Genomic DNA, 17,521 nt, shown 5'->3' with positions numbered 1-17,521 from the left:
TAAGGAAGAAGACGCTATAACAGTCTGTGGGGAACTAAGTGTGAACTGTCAATAATCAAGTTTAGATTGTAGTTATATTTACATAAGCAACAAGTATGTGATTCTCTCTCTCTCTCTCTCTCTCTCTCTCTCTCTCTCTCTTTCATTTCACTCTGATGCCATCCAGGCCCACGGACTAACGCATCACCCACCAGCCTGTGTAGGTAGTGGCTGTTGTCTTGACAACGCTGGGTAGACCTTGTAGGAGTGTGGCCTACTGTACATTTGGGAGGATGTCACAAAGGGAAGCTTTAGATGCATGTGGCAAAAAGTAGAGTGATGACCAGGAGAAAATGCTGATGAATATTATGATTCACGAGGCTTAATACTTGCAAATAGAACATCCAGGTGCTCATGCCTCGATGGATTTCTTACTTCAGGGTGGCGCCCCTTTCCCTTATATTTAGGATACTATAGTGACCCCCAATAACAAAAACCGCAATTTGAAATGTTACGATAATACATTAATTTCGTTGGCACGACACCGAAACTGCAAACACGGGCAGTGTCCGTTACACCCTTGGTGCTCGCTTCTCCTATCCTCTTCCTTTTGCTATCTGGCAATAGTGGGTGTTCGACCGTGTGGACGCATCCTAACACGCATCCACCCTTGAATTTTCATATTAAGTGTGCAGGTTGAAGTGTAGGCGGAGAGGTGGCGCAGGTGAGTGTAACAAGGTCACCACACTGAGAAATTACTACAAAACCCTGCACACCAAACTACATACTAAAATGTCTCTTCAGCTCTTTTCTTCCTGGGCCTATGACGAAGCCGCCACAGTCAACTGACTGTGGAGTCACGCAATATTGTTAGAAATATTTATACTCTCACCCGCCAACCATGAACAAGACTTGTCTAGTCCAGAAAAAAAAAAAAAATCTTGGTAAAATCATTTATCTCATTCCCGTCACTCTCCCTCGTCTCTCGCTCCCACACATCGCTGGGATTCAATACCAGTTCATAGTGCATCAAAGCTTTATTAAAGCAGCAGTCTACAAATCCTTGACAGATTTACCCCAACTCAGCGTGAACAAAGGCAAGTCTGGAGAGACTAACTTCCCACCGAGAATCTTGCCATTGTTGCCAGAGCCGCAGTTGTCAAACTCTTCACAGGAGCGTGTTTACCAGTGGTGAATCAGAGCACCTTCCACTCCCACAGGAAGGTAACACCAAGTTAATGGTGGTGGTGCTCTCAGGTGGATCTGCCGAAGGAGGGAAAATACCGTTAGTACATTTACCTTTTCAAGGTAATGTATAAACTTGCACTTCATTGTTCTGACAATCTTTTTAGGCACTCCATTGTTCTGACAATCTTTTTAGACTCACTCTGTCTGTCCCCCACAGACCGCCTCGCATTCCTCCTTCGACTCAAAGTTGTTGTCGTTGCCGTAACATCCGCCGTACATGAACGGTTGACACGACCTTCTGGTTTGGTCGTAGTACCACCGCCACAGGGTTTCGAAGCACGTCCCGATCTCGAAGTCTTGGTAACACAACGCAGGAGGCTTGGCCGCGTCTGTTGTGACTTTTGTTGTCACTTCTGTCGTGACTTTTGTCGCAGGTACTGGAGTGCAAGACAGGGTGCATTATTGAACCGTGTTGTTCGAGGTTAAGAAAAGGCAGGCTGCGAAAGTGTAACATCAGACTTACCAGAACCTTGACATGATGCCGAACACCATTCCTCGTTCAGGAAGTTGTTAAGGTTCCCGCCGCAGCCGTTGTAGCTGAAAGACCTGCACATCCGAGTCAGCGGGTCGTAGTAGTAGCGTATGGTAGTGTTTTGGCAGTGGCCCGCGTCTGGCGGCAAGAAGCAGTGGGCAGGCAGGCCAGTTTGTGAGGTCCCTGGGATGGGGGAGGGCGTCGTGGTGGTGTACTGGGTGGGATGCGTGGAGGGTGCAGCGGTGATACCTGAGAGGCAATCATGGTTACAATAGGTAATAAGTGGGATCCTTAGTAATCATTTTAAGTGGACACGCATGCCAACTGTGTTTGAAGTGTGGAAGGCTCACCTAAGCAGACGGCCTCGCAGTACTCCTTGGTAAGAAAGTTGTTTTCATTGCCTCCGCATCCTGTGTAAGTGAATGGGACGCAGGAACGAATGGCCGGGATGTAGTAATAGCGAGTCATTCTGTTAGTACAATCACCCACGCTGAGCGACAGGGAGCATTGGGCAGGCTGCGTCACCGGCTCGATAGTGGCTACTGAAACAACACGTATTACGCATGGGCCGATAAAATTTCAGCCAATTATTGTTCATCACAGGATTCCCTGCGATTAAGACATTGACACATTGATCACCTGACGTCAAGGGATGACGTCAGGTGGGGGGAACATGACTCCTTACACTCAGTCACCGTTTCTCGTTATAGGGGTCGTGGAGACCTGTATACACAACACTATATATAGGGGCAGCTGTGTGTGGAAGGGGCTGACTCATTGTCACTCGGGTCACCTGGTATGGTTGAGGTAGGTAGGTAGGTAGGTAGGTAGGTAGGTAGGGGTGTGTGTGTGTGTGTGTGTGTGTGTGTGTGTGTGTGTGTGTGTGTGTGTGTGCGCGCGCGCGCGCGCGCGCGCGCGGCGAGGGACGTGTACGAAGTACATCAACTCTTATCACCTGGTGTGGTTGTGTGTGGGCGTGGGGAGGGGGACGTGTACAAGTACACCAGCACTCGGGTCACCTGTTATGGGGACTAGACAGGCTTCCTCGCAATCCTTCTTGTAGATGAAGTTGTTGCCGTTCCCATCACAGCCGCCGTAGGTGAAAGGTTCACAAGCCTTTGTTGTGGAGTTGTAAAAGTACCGCAGTTTTATTGCCTCGCATGGGCCTTTTTCAGGCTGTAGGTTGCAGTATGCAGGACGCAGGTCGTCAGGGGCGCGGGTGGAAGAAGTGGTAAAGACGGAAGGTGGAGCTGTAAACAGTTAACTTGTACTAGTTTTGTGTACTTGACATTGTTTCAATCTCTATCACACCTGCAAGGACTCAAGACTCACGTGTCAGATGGCCGCAAGTCCTCTCACATTCTTCCACAGTGTGGAAGTTATTGGCGTTGCCCTCGCAGCCGCTGTACCCGAAGATGAGGCATCTGCCTTCCTTGTAACTGTAGTAATACCTGTACATGAACTGCTCACAAGATCCGGTGTCTGGAGAAAACAGACACACCTCCTCTGTTGGCGGCTTGGAGACTGTGGGCTGCGTCTTAATGCCGGTGCCTGTGGAAAAAAAAAAAAAAAAAACGTAGCTTTAAATCTCGACGAGCTTTTAAGTCAACTATTGCAAGCTGCAAACATCCCGCCACCACAGCCTTGAAAACCCGGTGCCACAACTTCGATGGATCAAACCGGAAGGTTTTTGTCACACATCTGCACTTCTGTACCTATCAATGATCAGAACAGTGTTTTTTTGTCACGCTACTACATTTCTTAAACTACTATAAAGATCAATGAGGTCAGAACTGTATGTTAATCTTAGCTTAGAAAGTGAACACAGTTCTTACAATCTTTGTTACTGCAGACGTGTCCACCTTGCGCACACTCGCACCAATTGCACTGATCATTTTTCCACCAGGAGCCGTCTGTGCACGCGTCTGTGCCCGTCTCGTGTTCATAATCTGAGAGCGGGAGGGTTTTTACTCATTATCACACTAGCCATGTCTTTAGTTATACAATGTTAGATATGCACTCATTGTTGACTTGCTTTGCTCGCAACTCAAGTATTTGCTGGTCTGTAGAAGACGAGGATTTACCATCCGGACACAGCTTCGTCTCACAGTCTGCAGAGGCGTCAGTGCCGCAAGTACACCAGTAGCACTCCCGCTTCCAACGGCTACCTGGCGAACAGGCGCCGCTTGATGGTGGGGACCGTGGCTCCCAGGTTCCTGTTGGGTTGTGGATAGGAATAGTTGCACACCAAAAGCCACATTAAATACAGTAATGCATCTCAGATTCGTATCATTAGGGCTTTTCATTAGGGCTTTTGCATTGCTAGTAATATACCTGAAGTCACGCCGTTCTTTACACATTCTTACCAGAGGCCCTGTTTCCCATCATCTTGACATCCCGAACGATTGTCTTGGCGTCATCAATCCATCGCTGCTGCTCAGCGAGGGACTGCTGTGCCTGCGCGGCCATGCACACATCCCAGGCACACGTATCTATAGAAAAGAATATTTATCTATAGAAAGGATAAGTACATGAAGTCTCTTGTAAATTTACTGTGCAGCAAAGAGCCGCTATGGGCCGCACCACGCATTGGCATCAGGCGCTGCACACAGGCACGGAACTTACCCACGTGGGGCACAAGTTTCTCGTCTCGACCGATAATAACGTTGAGTTCTTTAGCACACCGGTGTCTGAGACGCCCCATGGCCTGGGGCGTGGCACGACACGGGTCCTCCTGCAGGGATTCATCAGGAGTCAGCTAATCATTCTGTGCTGCTTGTGACACCATTCACTTTGTGACACCATTCACTAAGTAGTGTCCATCAAAGTGTACACACACACACACACACACACTTACCGTTGTCTCCTTGCAATTGTAGCATGGAGTCAAACACACCCTGTCCGTCTGCTTGATGGTCTGAAAGAGAACACTTGTTAAGTCAGTGAAAGTAATTTGCGCTTACCTGATAATGTGCCGTGATAATTGCGCCTAACGTGATAGTTTCGGACATACACGTTTTAGTCTAACGCAGTAGTTAAAATTGCACCCTCCCGCTCAGACCATTGCACAGGGTAGGATGGTGTTCATGCGTACCTTCCAAGACTCTGGGAAGGCCACGGGCCACGGGTTGGGGGTATGCACCGTGCCGTCTCGGTTCGTCATGTCGTCATTGAGGTAGAAGTTAAAGTGACCACACAGGCCATCCAGATGGTTGGCGTGGGTTGGGTAAGCCCACACCGTGAGGTGACCGTGACAATAGCGCACCTGTGAAGACACCTTCCTCTAAACTTTATCCTACACAAGTAACTATTTTCAGAGCCTCCGTTTTCATTGACAAGGTGAAATGCTACTTATCGGAGACTAACAAGTACAGCCATCACTGTTGCCAGCAGAGAGGTTCATGAGATACTAATAAAATGTCACAAAAAATTATTATATATATATATACATTATATATATATATATATATATATATATATATATATATATATATATATATATATATATATATATATATATATATATATATATATATATATATATATATATATATATATATATATATATATATATATATAATGGTCTGGTAGTTCCCACCGTGATCCTAGAGGAGCCCATCAGCATTATGCAATCCCCGTCCCGCCAGGCGAGCACCGGATGGTCGCCGGACACGGACTGGACATGATGGACGCCGACAGGAGGCACCAAAAAAATGGACGACGCGGTATCGCCCAGCACGTGGACTGTGGTCTGGATGTGGTGGTAGCGGTGGCCGTAGGAAGGGATAAAAGGCTCAACACATGTTCAGGATAAAAGGCTCAACACATGTTCAGTGATCGTGGGTCTATATTAGCAGTAGTATGGCAGATACTACAGCAGCATTTCGTCAGGCCATCGTTTTAAGACCAAAAGATCATCATAATACGAGCACATTGTAAACCTCACTTGAAAAAATAACGCTGTAGCTGTGCAAATGTGATGGGTTCATGAAGCAGACGTCTTACCATGGAGGCGGGCAGAATGGAGTGTGTCAGCGACAGGAGAGTGTTGTCGTCGTTCCTGAAGGTCGTGATATGCAGACAGGAGGCGCCGCTGAAACACGGCTGGAAGTCACTGAACACTCCAATCTGCGGGTGGTGGGAGCGGCCCGTCTGGGTGATGGTGTAGTTACAAAGCCCATGCCAGTGATACAGATAACCATCGTACGTTGTGAAGTGCGGGTCGTTGTAAATTTTGCACATCTTACCTGCACAGGGACACACGGACACCATCTCAGACTACATACCGTAATATTCGCAGCAAAGCACTAACACACATGCCACAATGTCATTTCTGCTACAGTTGACTGACTGATGCTGGTGACCCAAGACAATGCCTCCCGGGAAAAAAGACTTACAGCACTCTTCGATCTTGCTGGAGTAAGTCCAGTTCCCTCTGACACACACAAGAGGCACGCAGTAAGACGTAAGCTGTGACCCGCTGGGATACATCTGCCCGTCGAACACACAACCTGTGGAGACACGAGGTTAAGGCACGCCACTAATGCACGGGTGTAGGCACATACCTCACCAATACTAAAGTCACCTGCGCTGTACTATGATACTTGCAATCTTTAGAATCAGGTGGGCCGAAGTAGCGGGGCACGATGTCACCTGCGCGACACTCTAACGAAGCACAACATTTAGGCAGGCTTAAAACAGTCTGACCATTGGCGAAATATCTGCCGCGTCCAAAGCAACAGCTATTCTGCGGCGCGTCCACGTAAAACGGGGGCTGGGCCACACTGAAGCCTGGGTCGAGGAGTGGGGAAAGACCATTTATCCAAATAACAAACTAATTCTGTTGTTGTAGGTGCAATTCTAAACAGATAGGGAGCCAGAGCGTACACAGTGAATTTCAAACAACAGACCTTTAGGTTCGATCAAGGGTTTTTGAATGAACCTTATTTAAGAACAACTTTCGTGTGTGTCAACAAGAATACTTTACCCAGGAGAGCCACGAACAAACTGAACACCACCACGCTGGCCTGGAAAGCAAAACTTACATTATAGTTCTTGAAGCTTAGACATTTAAGTTTAAATCTAAAGGTAGACCCGCTTTCACAGAAATACCCCAGACATGATTGGTAATCCACATCCTGCAAAATACCACGTCTACTTTTCTTTCAAACTACGCTGAGTTAGCGTTTATAATGAACCTCAGACTTTTCAACATCCACCAAATATGACATCTCCAGCACCTGTGCGACCACAACCATGTAAATCCTGCACAGCAATGCATACAAGCCTTACCATGACGGGAACAAGAGTGTCGACAGAACTCAGGCGGGGCGAGGCACGCCCGACACTGGTGATTGTGCCTCACTACTGACCGACCCTGGCCTTGGTTGGCCACGCTGCCTCTTCACCACGTCACCCTCACGCTCTCCACTGAGGGTCGCAAGGAGTAAACCAGTGTCTCAGTGCGTCAAGTGCAAGGACGAAGAAGGCGGCTCGAACATGAAAAGTGTCACACAGCTGCGTTGTTAAAGAAACCAAAAAAAAAAAAAAAAAGGCATCCTATGGTCAGTATTCTAAATGCTTCCGCTGCAACCTGCAACCGCTGCCTGCTTCACTACATCAACAAGCTGATGCTACTGAAGCCTTTATTACCGGTGCTAAATTGCCTTCAAACTCAAGTGTGTCGTGAAGTACAATTTAAGTCACTTATAATGAAGGTTCAACTGTTAAATCTTCGAGAAAAAACAAAATGAGACCGGCTTCTGTACACTGTCTCAGGGCAAAGTACAATAGTTTATTGACTCAACGAGGCAGGCAGTGTATCAAGTGATTGTCTTCGTCGTTGAGTGACTGATGCATGTTGTACACGAAATAGGAAAATAACTGAGTCATTGTTATCGGAACATTTCAAATATTACTTCCTTTATTTATTTATTTTTTTTTTGCTTTGACATTACGATAACTAAAATACATATATACTACTACAGTTCCTGCAAGTGTTATCCCCTAACTCGGTGCTTTATTTTAAAGTTGATCATGTATTCCCCCATCCCCTCATCCCCCCGTGGCTGCAGGCTCAACAAACATTATTAGCCGTTCCTTCCCGTCTGTCATTTATTTTCTTCCCTTCTTTCCTTTATTGCCAACACTTTCTCATCTTATCTTCCCCCTTTCCTTTATTTCCGTCGTGCCCAAGGGATGTGTAGCTGACCAAGCCCAGTACTGTACGGCCCTGGGACGCCTTGGGTACTCCCGCTGCTTGTTGCCCTCACTCTTCATGGGGTTCTGAGGAGTGTACAGCTTTACTTGCCTCTCTTACATACGAGTACATGCTCACTATGGAAGATAAAAATCTAAACGCTATTTCTAGTGGGGCTTCGGACACTGCCCCTATAATACCACAATGCCACACTCTCCTTGGTGCTCCTGATCCGGGGCGAAACCATTGATTTTTATTATTATCATTATTATTATCTTATTTATCATTTATTTGTTTATGTTGTGTTCTTGGCCTATAGCGCAGTTAGGCATTTCTTGCTGCACCTCTTCTCTTCCCAACACTGCATCCTCTGTCACGACTCGCCCCTTCCCGCCTCCACCTCGTCCTCCTCCACTCTAACACAGTCCTCCACACGTCTGCTCAAATCCACCACCCTTCCTGTATAACTTCCCACCCACGCCTAAAACATCTACCTCCAATCACCCCAATACTCCATTCCATATGATCTGCCACGACCCTCGACCCACTCCTCTTCTCCCTCCGCCATCGGTTCTCTCCTCCTCCTCCTCCTCCTCCTCCTCCTCCTTCTCCTGTAGACTTACTTTCTTCCCTCCCACCACGTACACATCCTACGATGACCCTTGATTTCCCTTTGCCACCGAACTACATCTGATTCCCCACCTCTCCCCACCCTCCATCCTCACTTATGGTTCATATCCCCCCACCCTCTCACCTGCACCACAGTTGGATTTAACTGTCCCTACCATTATTATATCCCGGCAGGCAATCTTTGCTCTTCTCTCATTGCTTGTTCTCTATTGCAATGTACTTTTTTGTCGAGATTTGTCATTATGCTCTCCCTCCTCCCTTAACCTGTGTGTGTGTGTGTGTGTGTGTGTGTGTGTATATATATATATATATATATATATATATATATATATATATATATATATATATATATATATATATATATATATATATATATATATATATATATATATCCAAACCGCTGGGTCCTGGACGCCCTGCCTGGCCTGTGTGTCCTCCTACTTGTTCCCATCTGGTGATGGCAGTCCTTCCCGTGTCTTGGTGATCTGCCGCTGTAGTGTATGTTGTACCATGTGTGCATTTTCAATGTACCGTGCGTGTAGTGATATGATGGCTGTCATGGAGTGTGTGTGTGTGTGTGTGTGTGTGTGTGTGTGACGGCATTACTTGTGGACTTGCTACTGAGCCAGGTGTGTGGCATGAGCTCTGAGTGGAGGACGGGAAGCCCGTCAGTCAGCCTGACGGCCGCGGTGGTGGGCATGGTGGTGGCGGAGACGCAGTGTTGCTCCTCCCTTCCTGCGCCATGCTTCCCCACCTGTGAATCCGTGGAGTCATCTGTGGTGCACGGCCGTCTGAGGACCTTGCTGTCGCAGATCAGCCAACACACTGCCCTGCTTCCTGCGCCGAGGAGGTTTAATGTGTGTGAGTGGTTAGAAGGAGTTACGACTCGCGGTGATTCTTGAAAGCCTTCTTTTGGCATGGACACTCATTAGGAGAAGGAAACGTAGCAGAAAAAATAATGAGATAATAATTAGAAGAAAAAAGCAAGTTTTATTTTTTTTTTTTTTATGTAAAAGTAAAGGCTATGCAAATTTGCCTGGGTCTTGCCACAAAAAAAAAAAAAATGTGGCAGGTGGCTGAGACTGAGTGCTGGGAGTCGGAGGCGAATGGTAGTAATTGATCAGTTACCAATTACATAAAGAGAGAAAGGCAAGTGGATCTTGTATTCCATTTATTTGCATTCAGACTAGAGGAAATTGAAATATGATCACAAGAGACATTATCAGACATTATCAACTTGTGGGCGTGATGTTTACTGGTGGCTGCCCGCGATCCCCTCACTAGCACTTCTGCAGGCGCCAGGCGGGTGAGTGGCAGGACCTCTCAGGGTCACATCACGTGTGTGTGTGTGTGTGTGTGTGTGTGTGTGTGTGTGTGTGTGTGTCATGGTGTAGCGGAGATACAGTAGCAGCAGTAAACCTCATTTGTGAATGTCTGGCCCTTGGGGTGGAACAGCGCAACAGAGCCTTTTCGCCTGTGTGTTGTGCTGGTGATACAGCGTAGTTGTGTCCAGAGCCAGCGAGTTTCAGGAGTTCTGCTAGAAGTAGTGTCTTGTCAGCAACTCACAGAGTAACACCAGGGTGGCGGTGAGGAGTCCCAACACCACCAGCAGCAGTGGTCCCTGCGTGTGGACGAGGGTGAGGGCGCGCCCGTCACTGTCTGCAGGCTCTCTGTCTGCCTCATCAGGAAGTTGATCCTCGGCCTGCTGCTGGCGGCTTTCCTGGCGCGCCTCACTCAGCACGTCTCTGCTCCACTTCTCATACAAGCCACCCTGCAGATGTAGCCCACATCACTACAGAGGCAGGGATGCTCCTACTCTGCCTACCCACACACCGCACCAATACACCTTGAAACAATAGATATTGGTTACATAACGAAATATTACAGACAATGAAGAAGCTGCAGGACGTGAAGGGTGACCAACACAGGATGTGTGATGCGCAGCAGCAGTGCGTCAAGTGTGAGAGAACTGCCGGGATGGAGGCAGGCAGGGCGTGTCGGCAGGTGGCACTGGCAGGTGTTCCCTCGATTAGTGGCAAGGATTTGTGTGACATGGGGAAGCTACCGACTGAGCGTGCCCGTTGTCGGCGTGGTACAGCGGGAGTGGTGGAACATGCTGTTTGATGCTGTGCGAGTGATGCATGCTGGAGAGGAGAGTGTAGTGGGGAGGCAGCCCCATGGGAAACTAATAATATACTACGTGCATTGTGCTGCCTCTCAAGGTGCGTCTTGGCCACTGTGGGCCAAAGGTGACCTGTTTCAGAGCCGCATTCAGGTCCAGTGTTTGTGTTGAAGTGGCAGGTGGGTGGCGGGGGATGCAGAGTGCTTGTGTGGCGGCGGGGAGAGGTGGGGGAAGGGGCGAGTGGACACACCTCTTTGACGGCCATGATGGCGCGGTCCAGGACGGGTTTGTAGGGCGCGTCGTGGGGCACAGGCCAGGCGGATAGGCCGGGGAACACGCTTTCCCGGGCCACGTACAGGCTGCTGCTGCCGTCCACCCTCGTGAACTTGCGGGCAATTTCCAGCTGCAGGTATCGCCTGGCCTCCATGTGGGCCTGCCTGAGTGGTGGGGTGGCTCAGCTGTGGTGTGGCTAAAGAATACTTGCCAGGGGCTGTGTATGCTGAGTGAGTGCGCGCGTACTCTCTTCACACACACACACACACACACACACACACACACACACACACACACACACGCCTTTGCCTCAGCATTAAGAAATACCAACAAAATCATATTTTTTCACTCCCCCACAGTTGAATGGGATTATTGAGCTGTAAATTGATGCGATACAAAGGAACACTCTTTGCATTTGCCTTCACTAACCAAGCTGTGTTTCCGTCCAAGTTATGTTTTCCACCCGTGTTTGTCTGCCTGTCGTTACTTAAAATCTTATAAGTTAGCAATGTATTTCAATTGAATTTTGGGATGTGACCCTTTGGTGAAGGAACAATTGATTAGGTCTTAGACGTATCCAGATTCAGATTTTCATTCGTGCTCAGAGTGACTGTCCTAAATCTACGTAGAATATTTGCCATGTTTCACAAGTTAATATATTTGTTTTATTTTCTTAGGCATTCCAGTAAGCGGATCCAAGATTATTTTGATCGTTTTTAACAATGGCGTCTACGGAGAAATACGCTCCCAGAATGCCTTGTAACATGCATGCAATGTGGAGGCCGCTGCGTGGTGAGCGTCACCGCCTGTTGCTGCATCACGTGGCCCCTCAACTCCTGCCTCGGGAAGGGAGGGAGGATGGCCGCAGCATGGCATCGAGAAACAAAGACATTACTAACTCTACTTGGAAAAAACGCCATAACGGTGCCTTACTTAATGATGATGGCCTGCTGCAGGCCGTCCCCCGTGGTGGACACGATCTTGACTCGCTCCCCCAGCGTCTTAAAGTCCGACGATTCCGATTGCTTGAAGAAGTCCCTGAACTGAGCTCCGTAAGGCGGCATGGTCACTCTGCAGGGACACACCACACTCACGGTTACTCAGGACCCGCTGACGACAACAGCAACGTCATGTTTGAATTTTCGTGATACTGAGTGGGAGAATTGAGGACAGAGGAGTGAGAACACTTCCTTAGAATCTCATACTCGCCACGGTACAAAAAAGCAAGCTGAGATTACGGATGAGACAACACAAGACATGTGTACGAGCAGAGAAGGTCCAGAGAGTTAAGAAATGGTTCCACAAACGTAAAAGGAAAGGAGACCACGAGCTTGGCTTTAACTCACTATATTTCACACACACACACACACACACACACACACACACACACACACACACACACACACACACACACACTCACACGGCCTGGGACGCGACAAGCTGCTCGAGGGTCTCCACACGCGGCGGGGACTTAGGCGCAGTGAGGGAGGCGGTGAGGTTGCCGCGGTAGGCGGTGCCCAAGATGAAGGCGAAGAGCAGCCAGGCGCCTGCCAGCATGCGTCCCGACACTCCAGGGCTGAACTTGCCACCCAAGTCTTGCCCGAGGAGCGAACCAATCACGTCCAGGACCAACTGCCCGGTGGTCGGGGTCGTGGCCCCCTGCTGGCCTGTGTTTGCCTTTGCTCTCACCACCTGAGTGACGGTGTGTGTGTGTGTGTGTATATATATATATATATATATATATATATATATATATATATATATATATATATATATATATATATATATATATATATATATATATATATATATATATATATATATATATATATATATATATATATATATATATATATATATATATATATATATATATATATATATATATATATATATATATATATATGAGTGTGTGTGTGTGTGTGTGTGTGTGTGTGACACGCACACACACTCGCACACACACACACACACACACACACACACACACACACACACACACACACACACACACACGTGGATGTAACATCATAATGACGCGCCGGTGTGTAGCGTGGTGTGTACACACCAGGAGGAAGGGCAGAGGCATGAGGAGCAGGAGGGCCAGCGTGGAGGCCCAGACGTAGTGGTGCAGTGGGTAGTAGAGGCTCTGCCAGCGCGGCCTGAGTGCCGGGCGGGCCATGCAGAAGGCGTGGAAGGCGTATTCGAACATGTAGCTGTAGTCGTAGTGCTCCAGGCGCTGCGGGAACACTGCGTAGATCACCGTAGCCACGAAGGACACGCGCTCCTCCACACGAGCCGTCACCTGGTGTGCCTCGCCGCGTCGTCAGAGAGAGAGAGAGAGAGAGAGAGAGAGAGAGAGAATTAGTTCTTAATGTATGAAGGTTGATCACTGGGACAAAAGAAAAAAATAGTAAACTAAACTGCCACTGCTCCCCCCCAGAGAGAGAGAGAGAGAGAGAGAGAGAGAGCAAATAGAAAAGCTCTCAGTGGGTCGGCCAGTACTGTTCTGGAGGTGCCTTGATACTCTCCTTGTGAAGGGGAAACCATCAGGCCGAGTTCCCGAGTACTGGGAGTGTCAGCCATAAGAGTGAAGTGCGGTCGATATTTGTCTTTCATATCATCAACAATACTGACTCTGACTGCCGTGGCTTCTCCTTGAGCTTGATGGAGAGATGTGGAGGAAGTCTAGAGTATACGTTCGAAAGGCACTACTGACAACAAAAATAGTGATGAGATAATGCAAATCTTTTAGCACCTTTACTTTCATTCATGCTCAGTAAACCAAACAAAATAACTCACACAGCAAGACACAAGACAGTTCTCGTAATTTTGTATATTCTATTTTGGACAATTTTCCTTCGGGACTGGAATTTTCAGTGGGACCCGTTTTTTCCGCTGTCCTTTTGCCCTTGGCCAGAATCCCTCTTACATAACAAAGGTGTCATTGAGTCATCAGCCAAAAGGTCAGATACTCGGAAGCGTGGCTGGAGCCATCTTGCGCCAGGGGAAGGACACTCACGTCGCCCCAGTTGGCGGAGGGAAGGACCCGGACAGTAAAGTTGAGTGCCTGGGCGATGGCTGTGATCATGAGGTAGTCGGTGCCGTGGTAGCGACCTCTGGGTGACTCCCGCTCGTCCCAATAAGGCGGGAAGGGCAGCGCCGTCACGTTCACATCTCTGCCGTAGAAACTAAAACAAAGGAACCAGTGACGCTCATTTCAGTGTGACTTCCGGTGATCTGTGAAGCTGTAGGATGGTATGGTGTGTGTGTGTGTGTGTGTAGGCTGGTGGATTCAGTGGTGGTGATGACAGACAAGAGCATGTCAGTGTGTATGATACGCGATGCCTTAGTGAGTACCTCTTACATCTACCACGACATGACTCCTTGCCACTCACGAATGACTAAGCATTACACCGTGGGGCTGTGAGGAACGGGTGTGCTGCCCGCGCCTGCCCCACTGCCCTACCCTGTCAGCAGGCTCCCTCTCTACACCTTTTCCCACCACCACATCGTTCCCACATACGTGCAAGTGGCGTCAGCGGCATTACATTAGAGATAAGGTGGGTGGTGATAGGGTGAAGGATGCATAAGTTGTTCTGTGAGGTGTGGGTGGTAAAAGCTTATTACTTAAACTCAGGGTTTGTGTTGCCATAAATTATCTTAATTTGTGCTCTACATTGTGATTAGAAAGGCGAAATGATGAGACTGATTTTGTGTAAGCCATGTATGTAAGTAAAGGTAGAAAAGTAAGTAATGCTGCATATCACACACGCACACACACACACACACAAATCAAGACATCTCAGGAAATAAATCAGCTTCTCGGTTTTCCTACTCTTTTTTTCTTTCTTTCTTTTTTGGAAACTGTATTCCAGCTAGCTTTTTCCATACTTTTATCATCAGTTGATCTCCCTAATACACAAACCCATCCACCCACTCACACACACACACACACACACACACACACACACACACACACACACACAGGATGCAGTAAGATTCTTCGTGGTGTTTGAGCGCCTTGGTGCAGTGAAGGCCTTTAAAGGCAGCCTCTCCTGCGTGGTGGTGCTGCCAGCGCACTCTCCATACCATGTGGGACCACCACTTCTTTCTTCACAAAGGTTATTAAAGCTTCTATACTTGGAAGCACTATTCTCTATGGACGCACGACACAGGAGACACTTACTTGGAGTATTTTTGAGGGAATAGCGGTAGGGTGTGGGTGGGCGTGAGGCGGCGGGCACTGGTCCACGTGGCCACGCGCAACACACGAGGACCACGCTCCGTGTATGGCAGGTGGGTGTACACTCCGCACCTGCTGCCACACGCACCGTTAGGGTAATACACACGCACGCGCGACACACACACACAAACACACACACACACACACACACACACACACACACTACCTGAGAAAGGATGGTGTATGCTCCACGTTCATCAGCATGGTGTTCATCATGGAGAAGGACCAGTGTGTGCGTGCCGCCAGCAGCAGGTGTGAGAGGGGCAGGGTGGTCACCACGAGGAGCCGCGTCGCCCACACCAGCAGGCGCCGTTCCAGGGCCCACTTGGCGAACAGTGCCAGGAAGGCGTCGCTGGCGCTGACCACCACAACCATCACGCCGCGTGAATGGTGCCTCACCTGAGACCAAGATTAGTGTGATCGTGACCATCGTGCTCCTCAAGGCCACTCCTCTATCCGCCGAAGGTGCTGCAAGAACCTACCTGCCGTGCTTGCAACAGCACCGATGACAAGTGTGGCTCCGTAGTGTTGAGGGCGTCGCCAGCCTCCGGGAGCCGCAGTAGCACACTGGTCCAGCTTGTGGACCACACCCCGCCCTGAACCACCGCCAGCCACAGCCAGGGAACACGCCACGTGTAAAGGACAGACATTTATTGTTAGACACCAAACCTGTACGTGCAGCGGGAGCATACGGCGTGCGTGCCCACTGCCTGCTACTAAGTGACGATGTAAATACCATGGAGATGTTGTCACGCGGGCGTCAATACCTGGCGAGGGAGCTGTGTTTCGACATCCAGGAGGAACCCCGGCGCGGCGGCGTCTGTCATCATGATGACGGTTAGGCCAGCGGGACCTGCGTGCCCCGCGGCCCTCACCACCACGTCCTTCACAGCCTCGCTCACGCTGTGCGACGTCAACTCATCTACGTACAATATATATATATATATATATATATATATATATATATATATATATATATATATATATATATATATATATATATATATATATATATATATGCCCATTCGGACAGATAATGGCAGTCACTTGGTTGTTCAATGATTACCACACTGACTCAGTTCGTAAACACTGTAACGACCCAACTCCCCCTACGCTGTAAAGGTTTGGCTGCACTAGCAGTCAATGAATAGATCCTTCAGAGAGGGTTACAGTACTCAGTATTACCGATCACTGTGCGTGAGGCAGACTACCTGTCAGCAGTATGACAGAGGCCACGGTGAGCTCACCTCTGGGAAGCAGGGCAGCCAAAGGCACGGGCAGCAACACCACCACCACCATCAAACACAGGGCGCGCCACGCCGCCGCCACCAGCGGCAAAGCGCTCAGGTCCCTTGGACTGCGTGTGAAGACACCCCTTGACACTGTGGAGTAAAGGCACTTGGCCACCGCCATCCTGATGTAGTAGCCGATAGCGGTGAGTGGTTGGGAAAGGTGGCCCTCCACGACCAGGAAGAAAGCTTGCCTGGGGGACGATATGGACACGGTACAGCAGGATGAGGGTGGAGGTGCAGCGTCGCGCGATTGTATGTATATTTAGATATATAGATCAAGGCGTCGCCCACCCTTACGAGGCAGGGGCGGGACGTGAGGATGTGGGGTATGAGTGCTGCAGCAGGCGGGGGAGGGCAGTGTGAACCGACGCTTGCTGGGCAGGAGTTGGAGGGAGGCTGGCAGCAGTGCCCCTTTCATTACAGCAGCCTCCAGGCTACAGCCGCACCCACGCCGCGCAGCTGAACTTTTAACTCCCTTAGTCTCTAATCAGATGTCTGGGTAGCGTGACTTGGTGATCGTTGATTTTCAGAAGACTTTTTCTGGTTTGTAATAATATGATTGTCTGCGGTGGTGTAATATGATAGCGTCACGTCCGCGTCGTTCCGCGTGTGGCACGGACAGCCGGGAGAGCGAGCCTGGACCACGAATCATCCAAGAAAAAATCTAGGAATAGGAAGGCTTATAGGTATATAGTGGGAAACTGAACAGCGTCTTATCAGGTGGAAGTCTAATTTGAAGACTAGTATTATGACCACGCCGCTCCTCTGTGATTGGTGCACAAGTATACTCGCACTTCATGAGGCTTCGGGGCTTTCATTGCACCCCCGGGCCTTGGCGGGCGTCACTTGCTTTGGGGGTCGTGTGATGCCACACCACGTCTTGTCCTCGCAGTTCTCAATTTCCGGAACGGCGCGGTGTGTTGTGTGCTGTGGGGCGCGGCAGGAAGTGTGGAAGCTCTTCAGGCAGTCCTTGCCTGGGAGGTGAGGCACATACGTCAGTAAGAATTGAAAAAAAATAACGAAACTATATACTTACATTCAATTTCGTTATTTGATTTTCATT

General features: G+C 48.9%; 3 protein-coding genes across 10 annotated transcripts in view; 1 reads left to right on the top strand and 2 right to left on the bottom strand.

Annotated features, from left to right (window-relative positions):
- Positions 1-1,001: 1,001 nt before the first annotated feature.
- LOC135106281 (mucin-2-like) lies at positions 1,002-7,132 on the bottom strand. Of its 3 annotated transcripts, none has more exons than XM_064015127.1 (18): positions 6,992-7,131; positions 6,687-6,726; positions 6,308-6,490; positions 6,097-6,210; positions 5,705-5,946; positions 5,298-5,450; positions 4,794-4,964; positions 4,557-4,616; positions 4,325-4,433; positions 4,066-4,191; positions 3,784-3,915; positions 3,535-3,648; positions 3,032-3,250; positions 2,719-2,949; positions 2,050-2,241; positions 1,691-1,948; positions 1,367-1,604; positions 1,002-1,242 (listed from the first exon to the last, which is right to left on the bottom strand). In XM_064015127.1, the coding sequence occupies exons 1-18, from the start codon at positions 6,992-6,994 to the stop codon at positions 1,233-1,235; spliced, it is 2,595 nt and encodes an 864-aa protein (XP_063871197.1). In that variant the 5' UTR covers positions 6,995-7,131; the 3' UTR covers positions 1,002-1,232. The 3 variants fall into 3 exon arrangements, with proteins under 3 accessions (XP_063871197.1, XP_063871198.1, XP_063871199.1); XM_064015128.1 differs by having other exon boundaries at positions 2,050-2,238; positions 6,992-7,130; XM_064015129.1 differs by lacking the exon at positions 2,719-2,949 and having other exon boundaries at positions 6,992-7,132.
- Positions 7,133-9,576: 2,444 nt separating this feature from the next.
- On the bottom strand, positions 9,577-16,579 carry LOC135106256 (uncharacterized). Of its 3 annotated transcripts, XM_064015072.1 has the most exons (11): positions 16,414-16,579; positions 15,934-16,088; positions 15,649-15,762; positions 15,333-15,565; positions 15,110-15,238; positions 13,943-14,111; positions 12,989-13,225; positions 12,344-12,615; positions 11,857-11,994; positions 10,901-11,087; positions 9,581-10,299 (listed from the first exon to the last, which is right to left on the bottom strand). In XM_064015072.1, exons 1-11 carry the CDS (start codon positions 16,577-16,579, stop codon positions 10,066-10,068), a joined length of 2,034 nt encoding a protein of 677 aa, XP_063871142.1. In that variant the 3' UTR covers positions 9,581-10,065. The 3 variants fall into 3 exon arrangements, with proteins under 3 accessions (XP_063871143.1, XP_063871142.1, XP_063871144.1); XM_064015073.1 differs by lacking the exon at positions 15,110-15,238 and having other exon boundaries at positions 9,577-10,299; XM_064015074.1 differs by lacking the exon at positions 10,901-11,087 and having other exon boundaries at positions 10,123-10,299.
- Positions 16,374-17,521, top strand: part of LOC135106254 (probable G-protein coupled receptor Mth-like 1) — a 13,042-nt gene continuing 11,894 nt past the window's right edge. The window contains exon 1 of one of the 4 annotated variants that reach the window (XM_064015067.1): positions 16,374-16,403. In XM_064015067.1, coding sequence (XP_063871137.1) covers positions 16,389-16,403 — 15 coding nt within the window. In that variant the 5' untranslated portion in view covers positions 16,374-16,388. Of the gene's footprint in view, positions 16,404-16,466; positions 16,602-17,311; positions 17,440-17,521 lie in introns of those variants that run through there. The other 3 variants (XM_064015070.1, XM_064015068.1, XM_064015069.1) reach the window with 3 other exon arrangements.

Source organism: Scylla paramamosain, chromosome 13 (genome assembly GCF_035594125.1).
Source record: "Scylla paramamosain isolate STU-SP2022 chromosome 13, ASM3559412v1, whole genome shotgun sequence".
Classification (NCBI taxonomy): Eukaryota; Metazoa; Arthropoda; class Malacostraca; order Decapoda; family Portunidae; genus Scylla; species Scylla paramamosain.
The sequence above is the reverse complement of the archived record's forward strand: the minus strand, read 5'-3'. Positions and strand labels throughout refer to the sequence as shown.

What these genes read in the sequence shown, in the direction of transcription:
- LOC135106281 (XM_064015127.1), bottom strand. An exon ending in CCATTCTGCCCGCCTCCATG is followed by an intron (nt 5,451 to 5,704) that starts GTAAGACGTCTG and finishes CACCACATCCAG; the next exon opens with ACCACAGTCCACGTGCTGGG. An exon ending in GGCATCATGTCAAGGTTCTG is followed by an intron (nt 1,605 to 1,690) that starts GTAAGTCTGATG and finishes CTTGCACTCCAG; the next exon opens with TACCTGCGACAAAAGTCACG.
- LOC135106256 (XM_064015072.1), bottom strand. Translation starts at nt 16,579, where the DNA reads ATGGCGGTGGCCAAGTGCCTTTACTCCACAGTGTCAAGGGGTGTCTTC. An exon ending in TGCTGTTGCAAGCACGGCAG is followed by an intron (nt 15,566 to 15,648) that starts GTAGGTTCTTGC and finishes TCTTGGTCTCAG; the next exon opens with GTGAGGCACCATTCACGCGG. An exon ending in CTTGTCGCGTCCCAGGCCGT is followed by an intron (nt 11,995 to 12,343) that starts GTGAGTGTGTGT and finishes GTGTCCCTGCAG; the next exon opens with AGTGACCATGCCGCCTTACG.